The sequence below is a fragment of the Amblyomma americanum genome, chromosome 2 (assembly GCF_052857255.1).
Source record: "Amblyomma americanum isolate KBUSLIRL-KWMA chromosome 2, ASM5285725v1, whole genome shotgun sequence".
In the NCBI taxonomy this organism is placed as follows: Eukaryota; Metazoa; Arthropoda; class Arachnida; order Ixodida; family Ixodidae; genus Amblyomma; species Amblyomma americanum.
In genome coordinates this window covers 75,435,190-75,462,255 of record NC_135498.1, presented here as the reverse complement: position 1 = coordinate 75,462,255, position 27,066 = coordinate 75,435,190, and the positions used below count along the sequence as shown (strand labels likewise).

The following is a 27,066-nucleotide window of genomic DNA, read 5'->3' as shown; positions in this document are numbered from 1 at the left end:
TTTAGCCATCAAGAATATTGATCTCTTTTCTTTTCAGGTGACAGAATTGCTGACGCACTTCACTTCTCTTTTTTGAATGACAGGCGGTTGAAACGATTCCCGCACAATCTGGTGCCTGGTCACTCCTCAGAACCTTGCTTTTGTCCAAATCTGCGGTGCGATGACAGTTGGCCACGTCTTCAGGTAAGTTCTTTTTCGCGCCGTCTCTGATGTCTTTAATGTGGTCTCTCAGCCTATCATTTGAACAGCGCCCAGTCTTTCCTATGTACGATGGCCCACATGATAATGGTAAATCGCAGACAACTCCTTTGTTACATTAGTGAAATACTTTTCGTGTTTTTTTTCGCACAGTTTTGGCGGCCGGTCTTCTCAGTGGTCCACCTTGAAAAGTTTTTACAGTTTGTTGAGCGCAGAAAAAAAGCACCCTATCGTCGGACCGCCCGAAATCTTATTGAGGTGACGACTGGCGCCGTATCCGTACGGGATCACAACTGCTTCTTATTGCGAAGCAATACTACTTTAGGTCGCACTTCAGCCCGTTCCGTGGCGAGGCGGTGGTAGGCACCATTGACCTTTAGCGTGACCTCGCTGCGTGACGTCACACCACGTGACCTAGAGTGACGTCACACCAGCTGTGTAAAAACGGGGCCCCATCTCACGCCGTCACGAGGCGAGGCGGTAGCCACCAACGGCGGCCTAACTCCCGCTCCTCTCCCCAGGGGCGCTACGGTCAGAGTGACGTCACACCAGCTGTATAAAACAGCTCCGCTCCTCTCGCCAAGGCAGTCATATTACGATGGTGCCTACGAACAAGGCAGCTCGGCCGAATGCAATGAGGAAGCATCAGCGAGCTACGGAGACGGAAGAACGAGAAGAACGACTTTCTAAGCGGCGTGCTTCGCAATCACCAGGCTTAACCAAGCTAAGCCACGGCCGTTTTAATTTTTTGTTCTTCTTGCCCTGTGTTGTGGTCGCTGATCAACAGAAATCTTCCACAACTTTGCAGCGCGATGCGCAACCGTGACATTTGGTCCTTGAAGCTTTTCTCGGTGTGATGAAGACGTGACCTGTAGAGGGCGTTCTTCAGAGCAGTTGGCAGCGTGTATTAGGGCTGTTCCTACAAGACTGCTTCTCGCTGATAGCAGTGGATGACTCCTTCTTGATAAAAGAAAAAAAAGTTTCAAGATATCGAAGAAAAATGCTCGCAAGAGCCAAACATTTTCCCGGTCGACTTGAAATAATATTATTACTCTGTACCGCGCAGTAAAAGAAAGCATTGAAACAATTGGAACCGTAAGAATTCAAAATGCCTGCGGCATTAACTGTGTGAGCTTCCTTGAAGCCTTGGCGTTTTATCTGCGCCCCCCCTGCACAAATTTTAATGGTGGGATTTACATCCAGAAAAAAAGAGTATGTCTAGGGGTCGTGCGTAGAGCCGCTTCTTAGTGACCTGCTACTCGGCCGCTGACAGAAAACTAAAAGAAGCCCTGGAAGAAAGCTGTTCGCTGAGCGTGTTCCGCTATATGGGCGATTTATTGATCGTCTGCAAGGCTTCTGGTTCAGGACCTCAGAGATATGAAGGAGACCTTTTCAAGATCTTCGCGGAGACTATTAAAGATTTCACTCTGACGAACAATTACATGAAGGCGAACAACTCCAGCTCATGGACAAGCGCCTGCTCATACGCCCAGTGCCGATCTGTTGAGGCTTCCCTCCGCGCTCAAAGAGAGGCGTCACGCCATACATTTCAGCTCACTCGAAACTAGTAAAAAAAAGCAGCAGCGGTAAGCGCGCGGAAGAACGCCTTCAACAGGGCACGTCCTCATCGCACTGAGGAAAGCTTCAAGGTCCAACTGCAAAGGTTGCGCATCCCTGGATTCACGGACGCTGTTCGTTGAAGTGTTGGCTGCAAAATCCTGAAAGATTTCCGTTCAGCAGACACGACGGCACAGGACCAAGAAGAAGGAGAAAAAGCAGTTGTGATCCCGTATGCGCACGGCATAAGTCATAACGCGAGAAAAGCTTTAGGGTGGTACGAAGTAAGGGTGTTTTTTTTTTTCTGCGCCTGACAAACTAGAAAAACTTTGAAAGATGGTCAAACGAGAAGACCGACCGCCAAAACAATCAGAAAAGAAACATGAAAAGGCTTTCAATGAACGCAAAAAAGAAATCTGCGATGTATCATTTTCCTGTGAGCCATCATACGTTGGAAACGCTGGGCGCTCCTCAAATGATAGGCTGACAGATCATAATAGTCATTAAAGACAGCTTGAGAACGGACTAACCTGAACAAGTGGACACCTGCCAGTGCACCGCATATTTAAAAAAAAGACATTGTTCGGAGGGATGACAAGCACCACCTTGTGCCAGAATTATTTGAAGCGCATGTCATTCAACATACAGGAGTGAAGTGCGTCAGCACTCCTTATGTCAACCTGAAAAGAAAATGGATTATATTTCTTCATGCCTAAGAATGCGAAGAATCTTGCTGCTTGGTTTTAACGTTTTTATGTTTTTATGCTGTGGGCGTGGCCTGTGGTATATATTGCCGTTGCTTCAATACAATTCTTTCAGGTGCTACTCAGCGCTCGTATTTGCCTCTCTTGTTGTTCCGTCTGTTGCGTGCTAATTTTGTATAATGAATACGCTTAACAGACCCCAGCTTCCGTAAGTGAAAGCGTAGTTTAGCGATATTTTGGTGACTGCATCTGTGCCATAAGGTTACTCGAAGAAGGCATGTTTCCATACAGTTTCTTAACTTAAGAACGGTGTTTAAAATAATATTATCTTCCTAGGGTTATCTGCAAATATCTTCTAAAAGTCGCTTCTCAGAGCTCGCTGCTGTAAACTGCTGAAGACCTGGTTTCACTTACCCCTTCCGTTGCCTTCATGTCCTTCAAAGGCGTTATATTTTCATCGAGGGACTGGCTGAGAGAAATCTGCCAAGGAAAACGGAGCGATGTTAGAAACTGAGGACTGCTCTCCCTTTTAAAAAACCCACTCATCCGACAAACTATAATCGTTATTCTTGAAATTGTGTGAGCTAAATGTATGCCCTCATGCCTCCAATCTACAGCACCGATATAGAGAACAACTGTGATGCTGTTCTTAAGCTAAACGCATCTGGGCTTCTGTACTTGCAAGGCATAACTATGCGTTTATAAGCACCATATGACAAGCGAGAATAATGCTCTGAGATCGCCAGAATCCGCACTAGATCGAGATTATTTTCGCAATTTTTAGCATCACAAATTGAATAAACAGACCAAAGAAGTGACGCTCGTCTGATGCCATTGTATCGCGCGTGTATTCCACTCAGCTTGGAATGCGATTTGCAACAAAAGAGTGGTGATATGCACATAGGCTCTAGACAAATAATTTATTTTTAACACACAATCAAATCATCCAAATCAGCTTTCTGTGATGTCCTTAAATACTTAAAAGACAACCGAAGAGGTTAGAGAATTAAGCGAGCTTAAAGTGATATAATGTGCAAAACTTGCAGGTAAAGCATGCAAAGTCTTTTGGCACTGAAGCATTTTAAATGATGACATAATAGCCGCTTAAACCCAAGATGACGTCAAGGCTTCTCCACAGCGCTTCGCGCTAGGCAGAGCCGCATTATTGACGTCATATACGGGGGCGCTGCATTTCGAACGTCGAACGAAAAAGCTGCTAGTTTTAAGGAAGAAAACCAACGTCTCAGAAGGCAAAACCCTTGCAATCTTGATTGGCGGCATCGGACGATGTACGGAAGGATGTGGGAGAAGGCAGCGGAAATCTCAGGCTTAAGCAACAATGGCATCGTAATCGATTTTCTCCGTACCCCTGACACGATGAAGCTTGATGATCGTCGCGTCATTTATCGGCGATTACCGTCTTCATTTTAAATGCTTGCGTAAAATTACTTGGCGCGCTTTACCTAGAAGGTTCTTGATTTCAAATCCCTTAATATCGTTGCATCCTCAAAAAACCCCTTAAAGATTGCGTTTTGGTTTGCGCCTGTGAGCTAAAAAAACTTAAAGATAACTTTTCCGGACTGCATTGCAGAAATGAGAAAGCATTAGGGTCTTCCGGGACGTTGGTGGCTCCTAGTCGACGCCTTTCTACACCTTTAAGATCCGACCGCCACTCTTAGATCTCCGATGCTACCACTCGACGATCCGTACTTTTCTGTTTGCTGTACTCTGATTGTTTGCAGGCGTGACATCATAAGACGTGGATGACGTCACGCTCTTGTGACATAACATGGTCTCCCTAATTATCCCCCAAAACGAATCCGATTACCTATCTCATGAATAATATTTGTCGATTAGCATCATTAATTAGTACAATTAAGTGCCTTATTTATTAGGACAATTAATCATGGCAATTAGAATAACTAATTAATAAGTAATGTTAATGACCGATTGATACTGATATACCATTTTTATATCAAGGGTCACACACATTCGGTCATGAACGCTGAAGCCGCCAGCTGATGTCACATCAGGCGAGACATTCTGCGGACACATCTGGCGTCCACGTTTTGCGGACACTGCCGGTGCCGACGTAGCCTAGTAATGCTTTCGCATTAGTAATAATGCCACATGCCTAGCACCGCGCGGCCTCCGTGCTTAGTCGAAACGACGTCGAAGCGGCGGTTGGTTCGTGACGAGCCCTCGGGCTAGACCTGGCTCTGCAATTAAAAAGACCGACCTCATTCTTGGGCTCTCCTCTAAGGCTACCTGCACGGCTCTCCTTGGGTCGTGGCAATATATATCGCCAGAGAAAGTCTTGTTTTGAATCTGAAGGTACATTATTCTCTTTTGGGCTGTTAAGCCTCAAGAAAGTACTACTCGGGACAAAAGTTTCCGGGACGCGAGTTCTAGGAAAAACGTTTATTGCAGCTTCCGTGTCGCCTGATATTGTATGAAGGCAATAAAGGCCTAAATGCTCCTTCTTCTCTTCACATTATCAGGCGACTGGGTAGCAAGGTGGAGCTACAATAAACGTTTTTCCTAGAACTTGCGTCCCAGAAACTTTTTTCCCAAGTAGTACTTTATTAATAGCCTTCCCGCCTGAAAAATTGAGCTCCGCGTTCGCATTTCTGCCAAGTTTCACTTTTTTTCATTTACTTTGGGCAACAACGTCAGTAGAGAGCATCAACGTTTTGTCTGCATCGCGAGGAACGGCCAGACTGCATTCGAACTATTGTGACTTTGCGCGTAGTTTCGGCGATGATCGTCACGCTGCAGTCATGGAATATTGCCGCGAATATTTGCAGTGTTTGTTCGTTTTTCAAATCTGCCGCGACGCCACTTTATCGTTTTGTTTGCGACGCAAGACGCGACTAGATTTATCTCGATTGATCGCAGCCAGGCAAAGCTGATTCTACGTTGTTCCGGAATGTTCAGTAACTTTGCGCCCTTTATCTCGAATGTTCGCTATGAGCTTTAAATTGAGCACGGCGGACAGCGGCGGGCATTCTGTTCGACGACCGCCGAGCACGCTTGTCGCTTCGCCGCCGCCGAGTGATTCAGTCCATTTTGGGTGCAAGTCAGCCCAATAAACAGTTCTTTTACAAGACCCTTTCGTCCGTCTTCATCGCTGCTTCGACTGCCGTCACCCCTACGTGACATCTGGTGGAGTTGCTGGGTAGCCTTCCATGTTCCGGACGCCCCCTTCAAGTCGTGAAGCCAGCCCTGAGCGCTTCGCACCCGAGGACGAACCAGCAGCTCAGCGAGCCAGCCGACGTCTCCAGGGAGAGGAGCCTGAGTTTGGGAAACTGCCGGACCGCACCAGACAGCGAAAAGACGCTGCTACGAGCACCGCAACCTCGCCGAAGATGTCGACACCGATCATACTGCAGCAGCGGCGGGTGCCGCCAACTTTCAGTGGATCCCTAGTCGAAGACCCTGAAGAATGGTTGGACCAATTTGAGCGCGTGGCATCATTCAACAAGTGGGATGATGCGGCTGAGATTGGACACGTTTTTTTCTCATTGGATGGCTCCGCACGCACGTGGTACGAAAACTACGAGTCGTCCCTTACGACATGGGAGCTATTCAAGAGAGAAATATTGAAGGTATTCACCAGTGTCGTGAGGAAAGAAAGAGCCGAACGACTCCTCGAGTCCAGGATCCAGCTTCCGAATGAGCCCGTCCGCAGTTACGTCGAGGAGATGAAGCGCCTATTTCGCCGCGCCGATCCCGGGATGACCGAGGAAAAGAAAGTTCAGTTTTTAATGCGCGGCGTAAAAGAACAACTCTTTGCAAGCCTCGTCCGCCAGCCGCCAAAAACAGTCGAGGAGTTTATGCAAGAAGCCGGCACGATTGAGAAGACCCTCGACGTTCGAGCTCGGTAGTACAATCGCCCTTCCTCTGCCTGTGCAATCCGTTCGGACACGCCGGCCACCACCAGCGACAGCTTGCGGGAAGTTATCCGCGAAATCGTCCGAGAGGAGCTACGCCGATTACTGCCATCTTCCCCACAGCCACAAGCAGCGACTCTGATGGATGTGGTACGGGAAGAAGTGCAACAGGCACTTGGCACCCCGACGGCCACAGAACCCCAGACCATGACCTACGCCGCTGCAGTAAGTACTGCTCAGCCCCAGCGACAACCCCCACGTCCTCCCCGAGATGAGCCACTTGTTCCACAACGCCGCCTCCCAGCCCCCGCCCGCCCAGCCTATGACTGACGCTCAAGCCCCAGGAAATGCGGCGACTGGAGGACTTCCGACAACCGGCCGTTGTGCTTCCATTGCGGTGATGCCGGCCATATTTTTCGTCACTGCCCGTACCGACGTATCGGTCTTCGAGGATTTGCCATTAACGCCCCACGACCACGCTTCGGGCAACGTCCGCAGGAAATTGACGAGTACCTGCGTCGAGAAGAGTACACGCCGAACCGCTTTTCGCGCTCACCATCGCCGTCAACCTCGCGCTTTGCGTCGCCACGCCGCAGCTACGCAGCCGCGGTACGAGGAAGGTCTCCCAGCCCCCGTAAGGGAAACTAAAGGCAGCAACCTCTGGAGGTGAGGTTACTCACGAGCTAAACGCCGAAGATCCTCCACCGACCACGCCCCATGAAGACGCTGCACTTGCGACGCCGCATGAAGAACCGACACTCGCTGCACAGACGCCGCACACAATGAGAACCTCGACCACGACGCAAGCTACCTTGAAATCGACGCCGCCACCCAGAGGAGCTTCGACCACACGCCCAACCCGTGACTCGCATACGCGACGAAGCCGTGACCCGACGCCGAGAGCGACATGCCATGCAAGAGCCAGGACCTCCGACCTAGAAGTGACTATCGACGGCCGGAAAGTTACCGCTCTAGTCGACACAGGAGCCGATTACTCGGTGATGAATGGAACATTCGCTGCGCAGCTCAGAAAAGTCACAACGGCTTGGGACGGCCCACAAATTCGCACCGCTGGGGGCCACCTCATTACGCCATCAGGACGATGCACAGCGCGAGTGACGGTCAAAGGACATACCTATCCTGCGACCTTTGTTGTGCTACCGCAATGCTCCCGCGAAGTGATCTTGGGTATGGATTTCCTTAATGAGCATCAGGCGATCATCGACCTGCGATCCAAGCTGATCACGCTTCCGACGGACGAAGCCATCGCTTCGATGAAAACTCGGGAAAATCACATTGCCCTAAGTGTCCTGGAGGACGAAGTGAGCGTCCCACCCCGTTCAAGCGTTATCGTGACCGTAGGCGCCACGAAAGCCATAAACACTGAAGCTATCATCGAGGGGAACATGCAGTTGCTACTAGACCGAGGAATCAGCATCGCAAGAGGCATCGCACATTTCCGCAATGGCAAGGCCGAAGTACTGCTGACTAACTTCAGCGAAGAATACCGGCATATTAACAGAGGAACGACGATTGCTTTCTACGACGAAATATCTGACGTACGAGACTCCTTCGCCCTCTCCGACCCCTCCGCAGAAGATCCGCCTTACCAAGAGAACTCGCCCACTTTCGACATCAACCCAGCCCTGCACCGGAGCAGACAAGACCAGATCCGCAATCTGCTTCAAAACCACAGTGAGTGCTTTTCGACATCGCCGAAGGTGCGACAGACGCCAATTGCCAAGCATCGCATTATAACGGATCAACACGTCCGACCTCTCCGTCAAAGCCCCTACCGTGTGTCTCCGCGAGAACGACAAGCCATCCGGGACCAAGTCGAAGAAATGCTTCGCGACGACGTCATCCAGCCTTCAAACAGCCCATGGGCGGCACCGGTTGTTCTAGTGAGAAAGAAAGACGGCGCACTTCGATTCTGCGTGGATTACCGCCGCTTGAACAACATAACAAAGAAGGACGTCTACACCCTCCCCCGCATCGACGACACACTGGACCGCCTCTGTAACGCCAAATATTTCTCATTGCTGGACCTCAAGAGCGGCTACTGGCAAATTGAGGTCGACGAAAGAGATCGCGAGAAGACAGCATTCATAACTCCGGATGGGCTGTTTGAGTTCAAGGTGATGCCATTTGGTCTCTGTTCCGCACCAGCGACGTTTCAGCGAGTAATGCATACAGTGCTGGCAGGCCTGAAGTGGCAAATTTGTCTGGTATATTTAGATGACGTCGTTGTCTTCGCCTCGAACTTTGAAGAGCACCTCAAAAGACTTCGAACAGTACTAGACGCAATCAAGTCGTCTGGCCTAACCTTGAAAGCAGAGAAATGCCACTTTGCCTACGAAGAGCTGCTGTTTCTAGGCCACATCGTTAGCAAGGAAGGAGTACGCCCATAACCGCAGAAAACAGCTGCTATTGAACAGTTTCAACCGCCGGCCGATAAGAAAGCAGTGCGCAGATTTCTCGGACTATGCGCATATTACCGACGATTTGTGAAAAACTTTTCGCGCATCGCCGAGCCCCTGACCCAACTGACGAAGGCAGACGTGCCGTTTAAATGGGAAGCGCCGCAAGCAGAAGCCTTCAAGGAACTTCAGCGTCGTTTACAGTCCCCACCGATCCTTGCGCATTTTGATGAAAACGCCGATACTGAAGTTCATACCGACGCAAGCAGCGTGGGACTAGGCGCCGTTCTCGTCCAAAAAAGTGACGGGCTGGAGAAGGTCATCGCGTACGCTAGCCGTTCCCTTTCCAAGGCCGAGGCTAACTATTCGACCACTGAGAAGGAGTGCATTGCCATCATCTGGGCTACGTCGAAATTCCGCCCCTACCTCTACGGACGGCCGTTCAAGGTGGTCAGCGACCACCACGCGCTCTGCTGGCTTGCCAATTTGAAGGATCCCTCTGGCCGACTCGCTCAATGGAGTCTGCGTCTCCAGGAGTTTGACGTCACCGTCGTTTACAAGTCCGGACGCAAGCACACTGACGCCGATTGCCTCTCACGAGCCCCTGTAGATGCACCACCGCTGGACGACGATGAGGACGCCTTCCTGGGACCCATCAGCGCAAGCTCTTTTGCTCAGAAGCAACGCTCGGACCCCAAACTAAAAGGCCTCATCGAGTACCTGGAAGGCAAGGTTTCTTCACCCCCCGCTTCATTCAAGCGAGGACTGTCTTCCTTCTGTGTGCAGAATGAGGTCCTTGTGAAGAAGAACTTTACAGCGAAAAAAACAGCCTACCTCCTTGTTGTACCTACTTGTCTCCGCGAAGAACTTCTACAGGCTTCACACGACGAGTCGACCGCTGGACATCTCGGGTTTACTCGCACCCTCCGCCGCATTCAAGACAAGTATTACTGGCCCCGACTGTCTGCCGATGTCGCACACTATGTGAAAACATGCCGAGATTGCCAGCGACGAAAGACTCCTCCCACACGACCAGCAGGATTTCTGAACCCCATTGAACCTCCCTCAAGGCCCTTTCAGCAGATTGGCATGGACCTGCTTGGCCCTTTTCCAACGTCAACATCTGGAAATAAGTGGATCATCATAGCGACCGACTACCTGACCCGCTACGCCGAGGCGAAAGCCCTACCGAACGGAACAGCAGCAGAAGTGGCCAAATTTTTCGTGGAGTGCATTCTTCTTCGACACGGCGCCCCCGATGTGCTCATCACGGACAGAGGAACAGCATTTACGGCGGAACTCACGCAAGCCATCCTGCGCTACAGCCAAACGAGCCACCGGAGGACAACTGCATACCATCCGCAGACCAACGGACTGACCGAGCGCCTGAACAAAACCATCGCCGATATTCTCGCTATGTATGTCGATGCCGAACATAAAACCTGGGATGTCATCCTGCCTTACGTCGTCTTCGCCTACAACACCGCAGTGCAGGAGACCACCCAGATGACGCCTTTTAGGCTCGTCCATGGCAGGGATGCCACGACCACGCTAGACGCCATGCTGCCCAACGTTACAGAAGAAGAGAACGTCGACGTTGCCGCCTACCTTCAACGCGCAGAAGAAGCTCGAAGGCTTGCCCGATTACGGATCAAAGATCAGCAGCGGTCCGACGCCAGACGCTACAACCGACGAAGACGCAACGCGGAATACAAGCCAGGAGACCAAGTCTGGGTGTGGACGCCCATTCGCCGCCGTGGATTGAGTGAAAAGCTCTTGCGCCGCTATTTCGGCCCGTACAAGGTTCTTCGTCGGCTGGGTGAACTGGATTATGAAGTCATCCCTGACGCAATGACTGCATCCCAGCGACGCCGCGTACGACCAGAAGTTGTCCATGTAGTCCGCCTGAAGCCGTATTATGCGCGCTAAAGGCCGCTGCATTTCCATGCTCTATTTTCGCAAGATCCGTTTTTTCCCTTACTAGTCGCATTATTTGTTTTAATGCATCGGGTCGATGCTTCTTTGAGAGGGGAGTAATGCCGCGAATATTTGCAGTGTTTGTTCGTTTTTCAAATCTGCCGCGACACCACTTTATCGCTTTGTTTGCGACGCAAGACGCGACTAGATTTATCTCGATTGATCGCAGCCAGGCAAAGCTGATTCTACGTTGTTCCGGAATGTTCTAGTAACTTTGCGCCCTTTATCTCGAATGTTCGCTATCAGCTTTAAATTGAGCACGGCCGACAGCGGCGGGCATTCTGTTCGACGACCGCCGAGCACGCTTGTCGCTTCGCCGCCGCCGAGTGATTCAGTCCATTTTGGGTGCAAGTCAGCCCAATAAACAGTTCTTTTACAACACCCTTTCATCCGTCTTCATCGCTGCTTCGACTGCCGTCACCACTACGAGACAATATCGTAATCAACACGCCCAACAACTTACCTTGCCTAATCTTCGCCGCCGGTCTTAATCTCTTCTGTCCTAGGGAAGCTGTTGTTTAGTTGGCAGCAAAGTCTTTACATATTCTGTACTAGTATAGCTATGTTGTTTGCCCGACATCCACAACTCTAGAAAACTCCTTCCACTCCTTTTTTTTTCTGAGAAGAATACATTGACGTCTATCTATAACAGCACGCATTTGGTTCCTGACGCAGACTTGTTTCTCCCTAGCTTCTTTCTGGCTTCTTCCATGCATTATAACGTTGATTTTCTCCATGTTATGCACTCCAACGCCGCTGTAACTGTGTTCAGGGATCAATTTTTACAGTGATGTTGCATCTACCTGGTTTTCCCGTAGCTTTAGATTATTTGTTTTCTGTGAAGCACATTGTGCAGCTACAGCGGCCAGGATCACGTTAATCGCCCTGCCTCTGCATTAAGTTCCTGTTTATTGGCTAGGGCGGAATAATTTTATCCAATGTTCCTAGACTGTAATGTATGCTTCGGCAAGCTGACCTTCTTTATCTGCGAGTAATAAATGAAATGAAACTTTTAATTGTCGAAAGGCCTCACGTACCTCGCGCAGGCGGGTGATGAAGCTGAAGGACTCTTCAAGGATGGCGTCAGTCATGTTGGCCAACAGTGGGAAAAAGGTTGCACAATTCGTTCTCAAGTCCAGGAACATAACGCGGACGTTGTCTGTTTTCGCGGACTTGGTCTTTATCTTGAACTTTATAACCTCGCTGAATAACTGAAAGCGTTAATCAGAAGTGAACAGCTTCATTTCACACTTCGTCTGATCGGTATTTGGGTTTCTCACATTTCTCGCATCACTGCTGTTACCACTGAAGGATATGCCCCTCTCGGCGAATGTAATGATAACACCATCTAGTCGGTGTGCCTGTGCTTTGGTCAGGGTTCCGAAGTTGTTCTCAAAAACATAAAACCACACTTCTGAGTTTCGTAACTGGCGTAACTGGACTGGAATTGTTGAACTGCGAATAATATTCGTCTTCCTTTCGAGTCACGAAAGGAATTCATTCAGCGCAGTCTTCCAGCGTCGCATGAATTTTATCGTGCATGGGAAAAGAATCGCTCTGGTTGCTATTAAAAGTGGTCAGCAATCAATCATTTCGTGAGCACCCCAGTATATTAAAAAAGATATTATGCCACTAGCATCATTACAGAAATATTAGTTATCAATGCAGAAACGCTTTTTCGTGCCCAACTACCGCCTTCTGATAACGCAGAAACCGTTAGTTTTCGTGTTCTTCGCCGCACTGATTCTGAACCACATGTTGGGCGCGCAAAAATTCGGCAATTTATCTTTTCTAATGCGCTGAACAAATGTGGTTATTATGCTCATTACTCGGCGATTTTATATTTACATGCAATCTGCTGCTTGACGTCCCTTTTGACAATGAAAGACGCAAGTAAATTATATGAAACCACCTTGTTAGAACACGAACCTTGTCACTGGCCTGAAAAGCAAGTCAAACGCAAAGTGGTATTTACTTGTCCACCACTTGTCACAAATGTTGAATGTGTCTACAGCTAGTAAGTCTAATGCACCAGTCATGGATTGGGAATATGCGGAAGATTCGTCACTGCCGCTACCAAAGCGACTCCCAGGTTATTGTCTATGTTACCTAGACCGTCATCTAGACCGCAGCGGTGGCCTAATTGAGCATCCGCCTCGCTTGCGGGAGGGGTTGGGTTAAATCCCAGTGCAGCCGGGTACAAACCGATTATACGACGAGTACAAATTTTCTTCTTGCCTGGTGCTCGGCTTCTTTGGGCTGATATGCTTGGAAAATGAATCTCCGATCACGTGTTGTGTAAATAAAAATAGATTGTGCCATGGCGCCGCACGGCCAAAAACTGCCCTTGCGCCGCTAAAAATCTGCACCATCATAATCTACGTTACCTGCTTCAGCTATCACACACCACTGCTTTTGTAATCTGGGTGTTGAAGTTAGTGAATAATGAGGACAGACGGTCAACAAAAATGAGTGAATTAACAACACACTTACTTGAGTTTGCCGACAATCTTGCGCAAGCTGCATCCGCACCGCGTTTATGCTTCAGTAGAATTAAGCGGAGTGCAGCCCTGTTGATATTTCTTTTTCACCCGCTGGGTATCTGTCATGCATGCCTATTAATTGGCCCAACACGTATGCCTGACAATTTTGGACAAAAGCATTTTTGAACGGGTTACATTTTAAGAATGCATTTTTTTCAAATCTTTTAAAATTTCGCAATAGCAATCAATATATTCGAAGATTTTCCATCGGCAGGTTTTTCATTTTTTTTCTTGCTGTTAACGAATTTTTGTGTTTACAAAAACGCTCCCCATTGGTACTTTATGGCAGTCGTAACTGCTCGATGGGAGCGATGCAAATATTCTTAGAAAGATTTTTCTACACATTGGATGAACAGTCCATTACCGTAAATACTTCCATACCGGAACCTTACAATTTTCCAATATTCAATAATTTTTATCCAAGAATCTTGGACATTCTTTAAACTATACCCGTTATACGCTGTGCTCACAATGCTTACCAGATTTAAAAAGGCTCAAACTCTCGTTGGATAAAGCTTTGAGGCAAAATACTGTATTCACTAGTCTTCCATAATTGTTCATAAAACGGTTTTGGGCGTCAAATGCTGAACTTGTAAAGAAAATCGGCGTGACCTAGTCGCCTGTGCTATTTGTGGGCGGAATATTTGCGTGCTTTTTATTTGCGCTGACGTCACCGACAACCCGGTTTGTAGATTTTGTGCAAAAATTTTAAGAAATTTTTTAACAGTACTGAGGCCTTTACATCCCAAATCCCTTGGTATTTTTTGTGCCCGTACGAGCGAGGTATGAGACTTATTATAAGCTAACGCGGTACTATCCATTATCGTTGTCTTTAGACCTCTTCACGAATAATTAATAGCTTGTTTTGGCGCGGTGTTGGCAGTCGATTGAATGATTGAAAAGCATAGGGCAAGGACAAGAAAACTATTCCTATTTTAGTCCGATACTGAATCTCTCCTGCTCCTTAACACAGCCCCCAGGCAAATTCACTTAAATCAAGGACATATAATGAGGCACAAATAGGAACCTCGGACACTACAAATTATTCTCCTGCTTATTGCGGTGCATATATTCCCCTGAAGGAGGCATATATACTCACCTTTGCATAGACTTTGGTGCTTGTGTTCCCATTTCTTTTGTGCGTAAGGCTGACGCGAAAGAAGGGATAAATGAACAGGTTGCTAAGGCCTGCTGTTGGGACGTCCAGGGACTGTTTGGTATCGTTGTCGATGAAAGGGAAGCCTTGAAGCCCGAGATTTTGGAAGACGCTTTTGAAGATGGACTTTTTATATACTTTTAGACGGTCATCTGCGAGGGAATATGCGCAGAAGATAAAATTAAAAAATCAGTTAATGTTAATAGGGGTCATTAGTTAAGTTCAAGTCGACGTGTGAAGAAAACATTGCAGTCGTTTATTTTGTAATAATTACGAGCATACCAACGTGATAAAAGAGGCGTTTTCTGAGGTTCAGTGGTCTCATAGTTAAAAAGCTTTGCGCATTATAACACAGGACGGGAGGGATAAACACGCACACACACACAAAGTCCGCTAGGCACTGCAAACCAGAAAGGAAATAGAGAACATTAAAAAAAATCCCTGCAAAACCGATGGTTACCTATTACCTCTGCCTTGACGCTTCCTTCCCGGCAGCTTTCGACACACGATTCTCGGGTATTTGTAACCCTAGGCCCGTCCTGATGTGTAAGTTTTCATTACACTTGGATTGCTTTTCCCGTTCGCAAGGAACCAGCGTGGAGTGGGGATCGAGTGGCCGTGACAGCAGGCTGGTCAGGAACAAGACTTTAAGTTTGGAACGCCTTGATTCGGATTTTCGCACTTTCTCGGGGGAGAAATATGGCAGCTGTGCTATCACTGTAGATATTTTACAGCATCTTTAGATATGCCTCTTGCACAGCCTGGTTAAGGAATTCATGCCTAACTTGTGGAATTTCGGCTGAATAAAATGATGCTTGATGACCTACGGAAGCTATCTAATAAAATGTGTTGTAGTCATCCAGTGCGCATTAGTGTATCACCTTATTGTTGGTGCGAATGTAATATAATGTCGAGAACACTTTCGAAAGCCGACCTGATCCTTTGGTCGACTTAAGTCTGACGCTGCTGTCTTCCTTTGTAAATGCATTGGAAGCAAAGCACAATAAGTTGGCATGCCTTACTTCCAGACATTCTCCGCAGCGACGGCAGCCAGCCAGCGTAGTACTGCATCACAGCGCGTACTTGACAACAGGACTACTCAGTGAAGAATGTAACATGCTGAAGTGGGCAATAAGAATTTGCTAACTGTATTGTTTTTTTTTTTGCACTGGCACATCTGCATTCGCGGACAAGCAATATTTAGTTTTTCGAAGCTGATAAAAAGGGCCTTCGACTTACTAGGAAGCTGTGCATTTCCTTCAGAGCTAAGAGCTCATGGCTACGAGTATAGATGTAGAGTCGTATTAGATATTAAAATCGGATGGGACACTCAAGCTCCGCCTTAAGGGTACGACGCGATAGCGTAATTGGTTAATTCCCATATATGCAGAAGGTCATTATACATTTTACAGTCATAGATCCCTGGAACTTCTCATACCTTTCCTGTCGAAGTGATTCAGCGGTCAAGCGATGCGCCACTGCCTAGCAATGACAGGTGCTCCCAGCGATCTATCATTAATTTAGCTTCCACCTGCCAAAATGGGCTGTTTGCTCACTATCCGGTGGGCAGGTTGTGATGACGCCACAAAGTCACGTGACCTAGGTGGTGCACCTGCCCCTGAGGCTGCTCTCTGGGGACCACTTGCCAGAACCATGCCCGTGATTACTGGTGAACATTTCCCATTTTCGCGCCTTTGACGACGTCACACTTTTTCGACTAATCGCGAGTTCTGTAACAACGTCACTTTTTGGGTGACGTCAGGTTTTTGTGCCGATGAGCCATTTAATGCTTTAGGATAAAAATTATTTGCATTTGGATATTAAATTGCTTGCCACATATTAACTGAAAAAGCCCGCCTTTAAACTCTGCACTCCTGCTGCACTAACTTCTCATCTGGTGGTGGTCTTCGAAGCTTGATGGTAAAATTTCGCCTTCCTCGCTGCCGCTCAGCCCAGTTCTCTTGAAGTTATTTCCTCTAAGAAACACAGTCCAGACACGAAAATCCGGTAATTCAGTGACGGTGCACTTCCCAGCCGCATTGAGGCATGCCAGGCAGATATACGCACTGGCACCATGCGCAGTCGTCTCCTGTATGGTCGGGCTGGACGCGCATTTTTAATCGCAACCTCTCTGTGAGCAGCTTAACTACTGGTCCTTTGGCTTAAGTGGTCTGTTCGCGCAACTTTACCCCTTCAAATGAAGCTATGAAGGCACGGAGGAAGAACAGCCACTATATAACTTTCCATCGGCGTCTTGAGCAAGGGCGTTGTATTCTTAAGGAAATTATGCCACAATCAAGCTGGAAGTAAACAATTCAGTCACAACATGCATAGCGCCGCTGGGGAATCTATCCGTTAATGCCAATCGAACTCTCACTGAAGTTTTTTTTTTCTTGAGAGGTACAATGAAATACTCGTTCTGCACTAAACGCCTAAGAAGAAATGCGTACAAGCGTTTTTATACCAGCAGCTTGTGCCATACCCCCGCAGTGCCGGCGAAGCTTCGTGGTCACCTGCCTCACTGCTGCGCCCCTAGCGGCATTTCCTGTCCCGGTATCAAACTTCGTCGGAAGCTCTATGGCCATTAAAAAAGGTATTTAAGGACTCATATAAAGAAATTCGCAGGTGTTGAAACAAGCAGTAAAGATCCAGAAGAGATGCTCATAATCGATTTCTAATCATGGCTTTGGAACATATAAGAGAATGACTATTAAGCGAATGACGAACGCTGAATTACTAATCCCGACGATAACAAAGAAAAATTTAAATCGAAAAATAGTTCTGGGCACAGCTTAGGAGAATGGAATATTAATACCAATCAAGGAGTGCCAGCCATTCCGTATTCTTTAGGCATTCGCATTTTTTCTCGCTTAATAAAATTGCACCTGAACGAATAATAACTGGCCAAAAATGCTGCAGCCTAAGTGAAAAATTGCCTTAACTAGCTTTAGCGTTCCTGACAGCTGAGGCTACTGCAATCAAAACAGAAGATTAATTGTACTTCGGCCAGCAACAATATTTCAAACATTGAAAACCAAGTAATTCCCTGGGTACGAGCGCTGCCCGTTTGTACACACCTAATTCGCTACTCTTCATCTTGAAACGAATAAATCCTTGCACGAAGCCATGACCATTGAAACCGGAGGATACCAGATTATGCAGTCTCGACTTCGAAACGCAGAAGTGCCAATTTCAAGATATTGTCAGCGCGAAATAAAACAGAAGTAAACTCGAGATGACGAATATCCTGACGCTTTCTGAGGTGCAATTGCTATGTGAACGAAGACCCAGAAAAGGAAGCAGAAATCTGTTTGAAGCGGGAAGCTGCATCTCACCAGAACTGGTGCAGTTTTTGACAAAAATCATTGTCTGGACCAGGGCACTGTCTTGAGGATAGCCGATGTCCTTGTCCACTGATGCTGAAAGGAAAAACAGAAAATGAAAACTTGAACTTCGGACGAAACGAGCAGAAGGACGCGATTTCCCGCCACAGAATATCCGAATTCTAGATTGGTTTCAGGAAGGCTTAGGTCTAGTGAGATTAATATTACTGTAGTGGAGATAACGACAGCCGACGAACTTATACGCTCTGATGTTCAACTTCCGCTCCAGTACTCTGCAACATTACTGACTGATTATGCACAAAGCCTTAGAATCCTTAGTGTGACTAATTTCACGCAAAACTCAAGGGAGCAAGTACTGGGGAGATTTTTGTTTACTACCATTCCAAAGTAGGCGGTTTCATCATCTCCACTGCGTGCGGCAAAAAACAAACAAAACGGTTGCTTCAATACGGACAAGGATTTCTTAATGGAAAAGAAGAGCAATCGGAGCATTTAATAGATCGCTTTACCCCTAAATACAGCTTATGAATTTCTTAAATAAAAACCCTCGTAAGGAGAGGAAAATAACTTGCAATTCCGTCAAAAAATGTGCACCGGCTGAACAGCAGCGACTATTTTCAAATCTTGGTGTCAGGTGGCATTCGTGATAAATACTGAAAAAAATACTCGTCGATGAATCAACCTTTTCCTTATGCAATACAACTTATCTGCGCTTTTAGGGAACAGAAATTAAAGTGAACGGTGATAGACGGGAAGCCTGAGTTCGTTAGCCAACGTTGCGGCAAGGATACTTTTCTTAGCCTTCATGTCGAAACGTTGACTAGCAAGTCGAGGCTCTCTCTCGACCATGGTTCGTTTTGTTTTGTGTTATCAAAAACTCCATGTTCCTTACTTCTGTCTGTCTTGGGGTCTTTTTGAGTAGCTTTGAGGTGGGCATTTTGTAGCAACAAATTATACTTCAGAAAGTGGTTACTTTGTTCGTGCAAAGATTGCGGTGCTTCACTATGCGTGAAGATAATTGCAATCAGCACTTTATTTCTACTGCGCCACCTACTCTTGGATTGAGACCAAGCGGGCAGATTGATATTTGTGTCTGCGATTTTTTATGTATTCCTTAGTGCAGTAAATTTAAACGAATTGATCTGCACTCTCAGCTCAACTAGGAGCAAATACTTCTGCTTTCTTCCTAGAACATTTGAGCAATGCGACTGAAAAAAAAACTATAAATGATTCGCTAAGTTAAACTAAATGCGACGAAGCTGAACTGACACAGTCGCTCCTTCGTTGGTACGCTACACCAGCTATACCCCACTCATAATGTGGTTGTCCCCTGTCTGCTTGAATCTAATCATGTGACTAGAAATAGCGTGACGCAAACGTTCGCTTTTCTTGTTAGCGTGACGCGGTTTCCCGCTTTCAACTTAGCTGTAGCTTCCGCGTAACCGGAGCTTGAGATCGACTAGTGTGACATGAATTTCTTTTTTCCACATTGATGCAGCAGGTGTGACCTTTGGTTGCAGCTGCCGCGTAAGCGGTTTCTTCCTCTCCGCTTTGTAACAGCTGACGGGACACTCGGCCGCAGCTGTCGCGAAACCGGTTGTCCTCCTTTCCACTTGCTACCTGCCACGGTGAGAGTTGGCAACCTGCCCACCGGGTTGAGGGCATCTTGTCATCTTCAGGCTTCAAACGCAGGCAGTATAGCTTTTTCGCCAGCGAGGAATCTAGTCCTGGCGCGCTAAAATTTTTTGAGTGAAGTTACCCGCTAAACGATTACCTAACGTAAATTGTAAGCTTTGTTTTAGACATCTAGCCTTGCATTTTACCCTGGAATCTACATCGTCAGCCGCAAGAGAAAGCCTAACTGTGCTAATGAGAATCAGCGGCATGCGATGTGGCCACCCGTCGCCTCTCAGCCTCTCTCGTTCTTCATTATCGCACTTACCCTCACTCTCTTCTTCCTTAAACGTGGAGGGGAATTTTTCTCTCAACTGGGGCAGGCGGAAACTGATTGATATTAAATTAAACAATTAGGGTAAATAAATTAATGAACTAAGTAATCAAAGTCTTAAAGCTGATGCTGCAGATTCCATGGTAGAATGAAGTGCTATGTGTCTAACCAAGGTTAAAGCTATAACAGCTTTGGCTTTTATAAAAAAAAAACCGCCCAGTTAGCAGTTCAAATGCTTTCACGTAAGAAAGTGGATATTTTTTTTTATGTCGGTGAATTTTCTCAAAAAAACAGTGCGCTTTTTCAGGGACAAAGTAATGAAGGCATCGGATTAATCTGACCGACTAGCAGCTTGCCAACCCTGACCAATTGCTTATATGTTATGTCAAGGCGGGTCATTATTTACACCATTTAAATTCATGTTGTGCTCCGGCAGGCTGGTTTTCAGACGCACGGCTGGCATATGGCGGCTCTTGGTTCTCCTGTGAGTGCCCTTCGAAATGACAAAAAGGGCTTTGCTGAACTGGAATATATACTTGATTAAAATTCACTGGGAAAGCTAATTCTCTTATATGTCAACAATGCGATAGAAAACAGCCGTTACCGGAAGTGAAACGCTTTCCCCCAGCCAATGGTAACTAATCACTTTGATGACATCACTTTCGTCAAGCCGACGGGAATTATCGGGCCCAGCGACGCCACTTACCTCAAGAGAATGGGGAATTCTATAACCGACAACACGCTTTTTGCCCGACGTCTGTTTTAACGCTATCACACTAATAAATAAATAAAGGAAGAATAAAGGAAAGGTATTCTAGAGACCCGTGTACTGTGCGATGTCAGTGCGCGTAAAAGAACCGCAGGTGGTTGTAATTCGCCGGAGCCCTACACTACGGCATCTAGTCACTTCCACACATCAAACTCATGGAGCAAGGAAAAAAAGAGAGAAAGGAAAAAAGAAAGATAGAGAGAAAGAAAGAAAGAAAGAAAGAAAAAAGGAAGGAAGAAAGAAAGAGATAAGGAAATAAATAAAGAAACAGGGAAATACATAAGTCAAGAAAGAAAGAAAGAGAGAGAGAAGGAAAGAGAGAAAGAAAGAAGGAAAGAAAGAAAGAAAGAAAAAGAAAGAAGGAAATAAAGAAAGAAAGAAAGAAAGAAAGAAGGAAATAAACAAAGAAAGAAAGAAAGAAAGAAGGAAAGAAAGAAAGAAAGGGACCCTACCGTTGATAAAATTCATTATCTTGTTGATGATAAAATGCAGCGACTGGAACCGCATGGGCTGCACGTCGACGCTCGATTTGACGTACTTCTCGGTGCACACATGGCCGTACATATCGGCGCAGGCTGATATATCTGGAGCCATTTTTCCTTTGGGAAAGTCCTCGAAAAGATTCTCCTCAGCTGCACATTAAGAGAAGTAGAGAACGGCAGCATGAAGCATTTTTTTTCGAACATACTCTTAACTACATACGTGTGATTACAAAGAGCTTCATTAGTAGAGTAGGCAACAGAGAAGGCTTTTGCATGAAATTGCAAATTTAAATTACTTTTAATAAAATTGCACGGGCCTCCACCAGGAGCAGGCCTTATGGCAGCAAACTGACACCCATAAAAGACTCTGCTGATGCACATTCAAGTCAAAAGGGCCAAAGCTACTTGTGAAAATTACGCTGCAATGCCAGTATGCAAAACTAGATGAAACTGCACGTGTGTGAAAAGCCTATATAAATGCTGTTGAATTGAATCAGTTCAGATCTGTAAAAGACTACATTTTACCGAGCAGTGGGCTTAAATAAAGTCTGACTTAACTACTCAGCTTGCAGAGTGCAATTCAGCTGCCCAGCCCGGCTCAGAAAAGGAAGGGCTTTATTCATGCTGGCTTGCAGCTCACTCCACGAAAATCGAGGCATATTAGAGCGAAAGCTCTACTTTTCCCGTACAAAGCTGAAGGTCATGTGGCTATGAAATTTCACCTTCAAACCAGGAGGAGTGGAGGCTGGGATCTGACGTCATGCCACGTGACTCGCCACGCCTCGCCGCAGCTGCGCGCGTTGAGCCGAGGGCGCTCACTCGCCTCGCAACTATCGAATCACGTGACTCGCTGCGCCGATCGCCACAGCTGCGTGTGCGGAGCCGACGGCACTCTCGCCACTGCGGGAAATCGCGTGACGCGCCGTTCGCTGTGTGAAAGTGTGGGACCTGTGCTTACATTCACACGAAGCCGTGGATGAGCAACGTGCCGGACTAGTGCTTCGACGATAGTGAGTCGCCGTCCAAGCCAAACCACTGATATGCAACAAAGTTTAATCAAAGCTAAACCATGTCTTACCATGCATAACAGAGCTTTCGCTCGTCTTATTAGATAAGCCGGGGTAAACCAAAGCTGATTTTTTTTTTACGAGACCCGGACGTACTAGTACGGCACGCCCCCTAAGTATTGTTTTGTATTTTACGAAATGCTTCAAAGCCTAAAATATGCGCTTCGAGCTAACCGCGTGAATTTCTTGTCATGTCCAACATTCTCGGACAAAAATTTTGAAAATTGTAAAATTGTACGATACTATTATGGAACCATTGAACGTAATGGTCCATTCTTCTGAGATGTAGCAAAATCTTTCTTTTAAAGTGTTTTCATCGATCGCAACGAACAGTTCAGACCGCCTTAGAAAACCAATGAGGAACGCTTTGACAATAGCAACAACTTAGATAAAAAAAGCAAGACTGCCGTGGGGCGATCCACAGATATATTCATTGTTATGCTAAAATCTTGCATTATATGAAAAAAAAATTGTTCATAAATGGTTTCCCGCTCAAAACTGTTTTTGCTCAGAATTTTCGGGTATGATCTGTGCAGAATCTGAGTATCATCGTCTTATGAGATGGAGCGTGCGTTGGCCTGAACACAGGTGTTTTCGGAACACCTGGTGGAGGCTGCCTAATCTTCGACCAAAGTATGCTGGAAGCTCGAAATTCTACATAGGCAGGCGACATCGGGCGAAAACACAGGTACGTCTCGTTGTTGGCGTGACTTATGGCATCGTGCGTAGCTTCACGCTCCGGACGTTTCACTGTTTTGTAGACGGTTCGCGGGAACACCCTACTGACTTGCAGGGGGTGGTGGCGAACATCGGCAGAGGCTGTCGCCAGCCACATTCTTTTAGATACGAACACAACGGGAAGTCCTTGTCACTCCCTATCCCAAAAGTTTTCCAACTGGTCTGCGACCAGAAGCTTTTCGGCTGGACACATTTATCACATTCATTAGCAATCTCTTGGCACATCCACGGCGAATTACTGGTTATCGTAAGCGCTCGCGCTTAATTTTCAAAGTAAGGAACTGTACTGAGCCGTCGTGGAGGCTTTGTTCAAAATAGACATATTGGCGAAATGTATTTACACACAACAATCAAGCAAGACAAATTGGTTGGAAAACGGAGATATTTTGCCTTTCACTTATCATGCTGTTTCCTCCTCAGTTTACGTTTGTTGGTGTTGACTTGAATTTAAAAAAGATTGTAGAGCAATGCAGTCTGCTGCAATGGAGAAATGCCAATGCATTTGCGTTTGAACGTCAGCAACTTTTTTTTTTGCAACTCATCGTTGTTGTCTAGCACTCATCACTGATTGATTGATCACGCAGGCCACTTTTTTTGCGTCATTGTTGTCAGGGGACATTTAATAAGTGACTTTTGGGGTTACGTCAGCAACTCTTTTTGCAAGTCATCGTGTCTAACATCAGTACACGTCTCCAATGCACTTTCGTACACAGCACAACGCGTTCACTCCATGCCCCTCTCACTTGGACCGACGACCCTTCATGGCGTATGCGTTCCGCGCCCGCCTTGCCCACAAAAGGCGTGGGTTTAAACCGCAATGGCGGCGAATTTCTTTTTCGAATGGTCATTTTCGTGTGGACAGCTCTGATGACACGTTCTGCTGACACGTCGTGTACACGCCACTCATGAGACAAATATTTTTGCATTAAAATGTAATGCTGCAAGCTCACGACAAACATTCATGGATGTATGTGGTGTCGTCACTGGATCCAAGCCGATGTTTATTTCGTTCTAATGCACACGAACTGGGCTTGCGTTGCATGACTTCAATATATTGTTTCCCTCCATTACCCCATCTCCCATCCCGCACCTACTTGACAGTTTAGTGAACGGCGGAGCGCGATCACAGTGGAGGTAGCTCACCTTCCTTGAGGCATGCTTTTGTTCCCACGCACAGCGGGTTTTTCGCAACCGGAGAGCCTCCACTTCCCACTGGTGTTGGCTTCCTGGAACAAAAAACAAAAGTAGAGAAACCAGTTACTGAGGTGGAAATTAGGTTCCGAGGACAGCATTTTCCCTAGCGCGCAAAAATATTTTGAGAAACGGCAGTTGAAATAGAAAACCAAGATAATACGAACAGAAGCATTGCGGTCTACTTAGAGCCACAAGATTTTATATCCCCTTTTGGCTCGCATAGTTCATTAGCAGTGTCGACCGCTGTGCGTTCAAGTTAACAAAGCAATCCCTACCGACCGGACAAACGTTATCCTTCAAACTCAAATTCCCCCCCCCCCCTCGAAAAAAAAACCAACTCTAGGAGATATCTTTGGCTACTGTGGACTGCCAGGAGCAAAAGTGGTATAATCCACGAAAACTACATCGCAGTGCCAACCACAGACGACATCTGAGATCGCGACACGATCAGGGACCCTTTCTAATCTGCAGGCATGTCGCTTGACTCATCTGGTTGCATAGCGCTGCAGCACGCCGAAATGTCAAGCGCATCGCCGATGCAGTAGCGATCCAGAGATCTTTCTTATTATTCTTTTTGTTTTCCTTGCGCCTTCGATTGTAAGCGCCAGCGCGCCTCTTCGCGAAGATAAAATTCTTGCGCGCGATTAACCTGTCGTGGAAGCAACTGATATCTTGATTGGATTTCGCGACAGACCGGAATCACTTGTAGGATCATTGCCGCAAAATCTGTTGCCAGGCCGAATGAATTAAAACTTTTACTGATGTTTTTGCATTCACTTTCCGACTTGATTAAAATAGCATTGATGGTACCAGTGAACGGCAGACAGCTTGTTGTCGAGCTTAATATTGAGGCGGTGTCAAAATTTATACGTTATTGCCTCGTCTTTAGAAGTCAGAGTAAAGTAGATAAAATCACCATGCCGCTAAAGAAAAGACAGAGCGCTTGTGGCTGACATAGCGACAAAATCTTTAGTACAACTTTCTTTTAGATTTAAGGCCTCTCTAGGTTGAGCCGAGATTGTAATCTTACAAGTCATTGCTGTCTATCAGGAGTTACGTTGAAGATACCAGCTGCTTCCATATGCAGGGTTTGCGTGCGAGCGCACCGAATGCCCTGGCTAGCGCTCGTATGATATCCCGAACGCAGAACGGAAAAAAGAGACAGAAAGAAAGAATTGAGACGCAGGTCTCCTGGATCGCTACAACTGCTGTTCTCGGCCTTTCCGTGAGCTTCAGTGCGCTGCTATCTGAGGACTCAAACGACATGCCTGCAGATTAGAAATGGTTTCCCATCGGCTGTCTGGAACCAGAGGTCGCCTATGATGGCACTGCGATGCAGTCTTCGCTCGCTCCGTCACGCGCCGAGCGGAATACACTACTTTTGCGCCCTACAGTAGGTATAGCGATAAAGAAAAAAACACAGCTGGCTTAAAGAGCTCTGCTTCAAGGAATCCGGTCTCTGGCGGATGACGAACTCGTCAATGTCAGTGAGTTCCATTCTGCTAAAATTGATCATGTTTTTCGGAATTTCTTCACAAACCGCGCACATATTTTGTGGTGTCCGCGCTTGTTTTTTGTGCTGTCAGTCAGCTGCGTTCTGCAAGTATAGTAAATGAGCGCTGGCGTTATTGCGCAGACTATGTGGCAAGGTGGAGTCTGCTCAGACATGCGGGCGTGTGTGGGTGCAGCGGTGCGCTGCGGGGGGCCCACATGCGTGTTTTGACATCATTTCCAGTTTTGTCTTTAAGGCACCGAGTCTGTTGTCAGGCATACTGCCATGAAAGATCACTGCCTTGTCTCTAAAGACCTTAGTTAAAGCAAAATAAAGAATAACTAGATCAGATTACCGCAGAAACGAATATACAGCATCTTAATCAATGAGTTCTCGGAGAGCAACATAGAACTTCCCTGAAGGGGTTTTTCGCTTGGACAGTGCCGCTATTCTTTCCCACTATCTCAGCACACGATGGAAGAAGCTAAAATCTAGACCCAAAATGATTAAGGGGGATTACGTCACAAAGACTCCTTAAATTCTTAAATCCGTCACTGTTGACCTTCTTACTTCAGCTGCGGATCTTTCTCCTACTAGCAAACAACAGGCTCATGACGAGAGGCCTTTTGAACGCAAGAACAATCTAGAGATCGATTTTTCATTGCATTTTCATTTATTTCCCAGAGAATTCTAGCTGGCTGCCTGGACTAAAAGCTGTGGGTGTACAGCTTGACGAGGCCCAGGATTTCATTATACACTGCTTCACTGTTTCTTTTCTGTTAAGTGCGACATTGTTGTGCGTGGCAGGGAATTATTCGTGGGAGGGAAACTGAGGACAACTGTATTTAGTTTCTGATGTTCGCAAAAATCGATTCTCTGTTTACTTTTGTGTATGTTGATGTTTTCCCGACCGAAAAAGACGAATTCTTTGGGGAGGAATTTGGATTAAAAAGTTATCCTTCCGCTCGACTCAAAACTCGTGACAAGGGACCCCGTGATCACAGTTTTGAATTATAAGGTGGTGTAGCCTAGCCTCCGGGATCCGGAATTACTTGTAACCACATCGCAGTTCACTTGCAAAGTCGGTCATTGATGGCGACACCTGTATCTCAATTTTAGGATTTTATAGCTTATAAAAAACTCCGATTTCCACGACTGTAGCATCTCTGTCGTGAGAACGCTGCAATCCATTGAGACAGCCCAACCTTATCTCTAGTGTCCTTTTAATATGCTCACTAATACTTCAACACTGTTCGCCAATACTTTTTGCCACATATTTTTCGCTGCACGATGATTGAACCACTCGATCACTGTAAGGCTAATATTTCTCGCATGTGAAAATGTTTTTTGCACATCCTTGAAAAACGTATTCTGACTGTAACATTCGCATTTCTCGTTATTGAAAGAATTAATGAGAGAAAGTTGTATTTTGCAATACTTACATAACTGTTAGAAGGGAAATGAAATGCCATTTTACAATGCATATAAATAAAAAGCCAAAACTTTATGACACGATTGCTGTAACAATAAGCACTTGCGATAATTTTAAAGGCTTTCCGAGGTGAAATTCTTTATTTCTAACAA

At 46.5% G+C, this 27,066-nt stretch overlaps 2 protein-coding genes across 2 annotated transcripts in view; both read right to left on the bottom strand.

The window, feature by feature from the left end:
* Positions 1-11,946, bottom strand: part of LOC144118706 (membrane metallo-endopeptidase-like 1) — a 55,147-nt gene extending 43,201 nt beyond the window's left edge. Inside the window, exons 1-2 of the mRNA XM_077651553.1 lie at positions 11,787-11,946; positions 2,874-2,939 (exon numbers count right to left, since the gene is read on the bottom strand). Coding sequence (XP_077507679.1) covers positions 2,874-2,939; positions 11,787-11,894 — 174 coding nt within the window. The 5' untranslated portion in view covers positions 11,895-11,946. The remainder of the gene's footprint in view (positions 1-2,873; positions 2,940-11,786) is intronic.
* Positions 11,947-13,141: 1,195 nt separating this feature from the next.
* LOC144119801 (uncharacterized) lies at positions 13,142-25,488 on the bottom strand. Its single transcript, XM_077652338.1, has 6 exons — positions 25,466-25,488; positions 23,940-24,022; positions 20,962-21,141; positions 17,784-17,867; positions 14,392-14,600; positions 13,142-13,171 (listed from the first exon to the last, which is right to left on the bottom strand). The coding sequence occupies exons 1-6, from the start codon at positions 25,486-25,488 to the stop codon at positions 13,142-13,144; spliced, it is 609 nt and encodes a 202-aa protein (XP_077508464.1).
* Positions 25,489-27,066: the final 1,578 nt, after the last annotated feature.

Coding starts and splice junctions, on each gene's coding strand:
- LOC144119801 (XM_077652338.1), bottom strand. CDS start 25,488: ATGGAACTCACTGACATTGACGA. Junction 24,023..25,465: donor GAACTCACTGACATTGACGA/GTTCGTCATCCG, acceptor TTTTTGTTCCAG/GAAGCCAACACCAGTGGGAA. Junction 17,868..20,961: donor GATAATGAATTTTATCAACG/GTAGGGTCCCTT, acceptor TTTTCCTTTCAG/CATCAGTGGACAAGGACATC.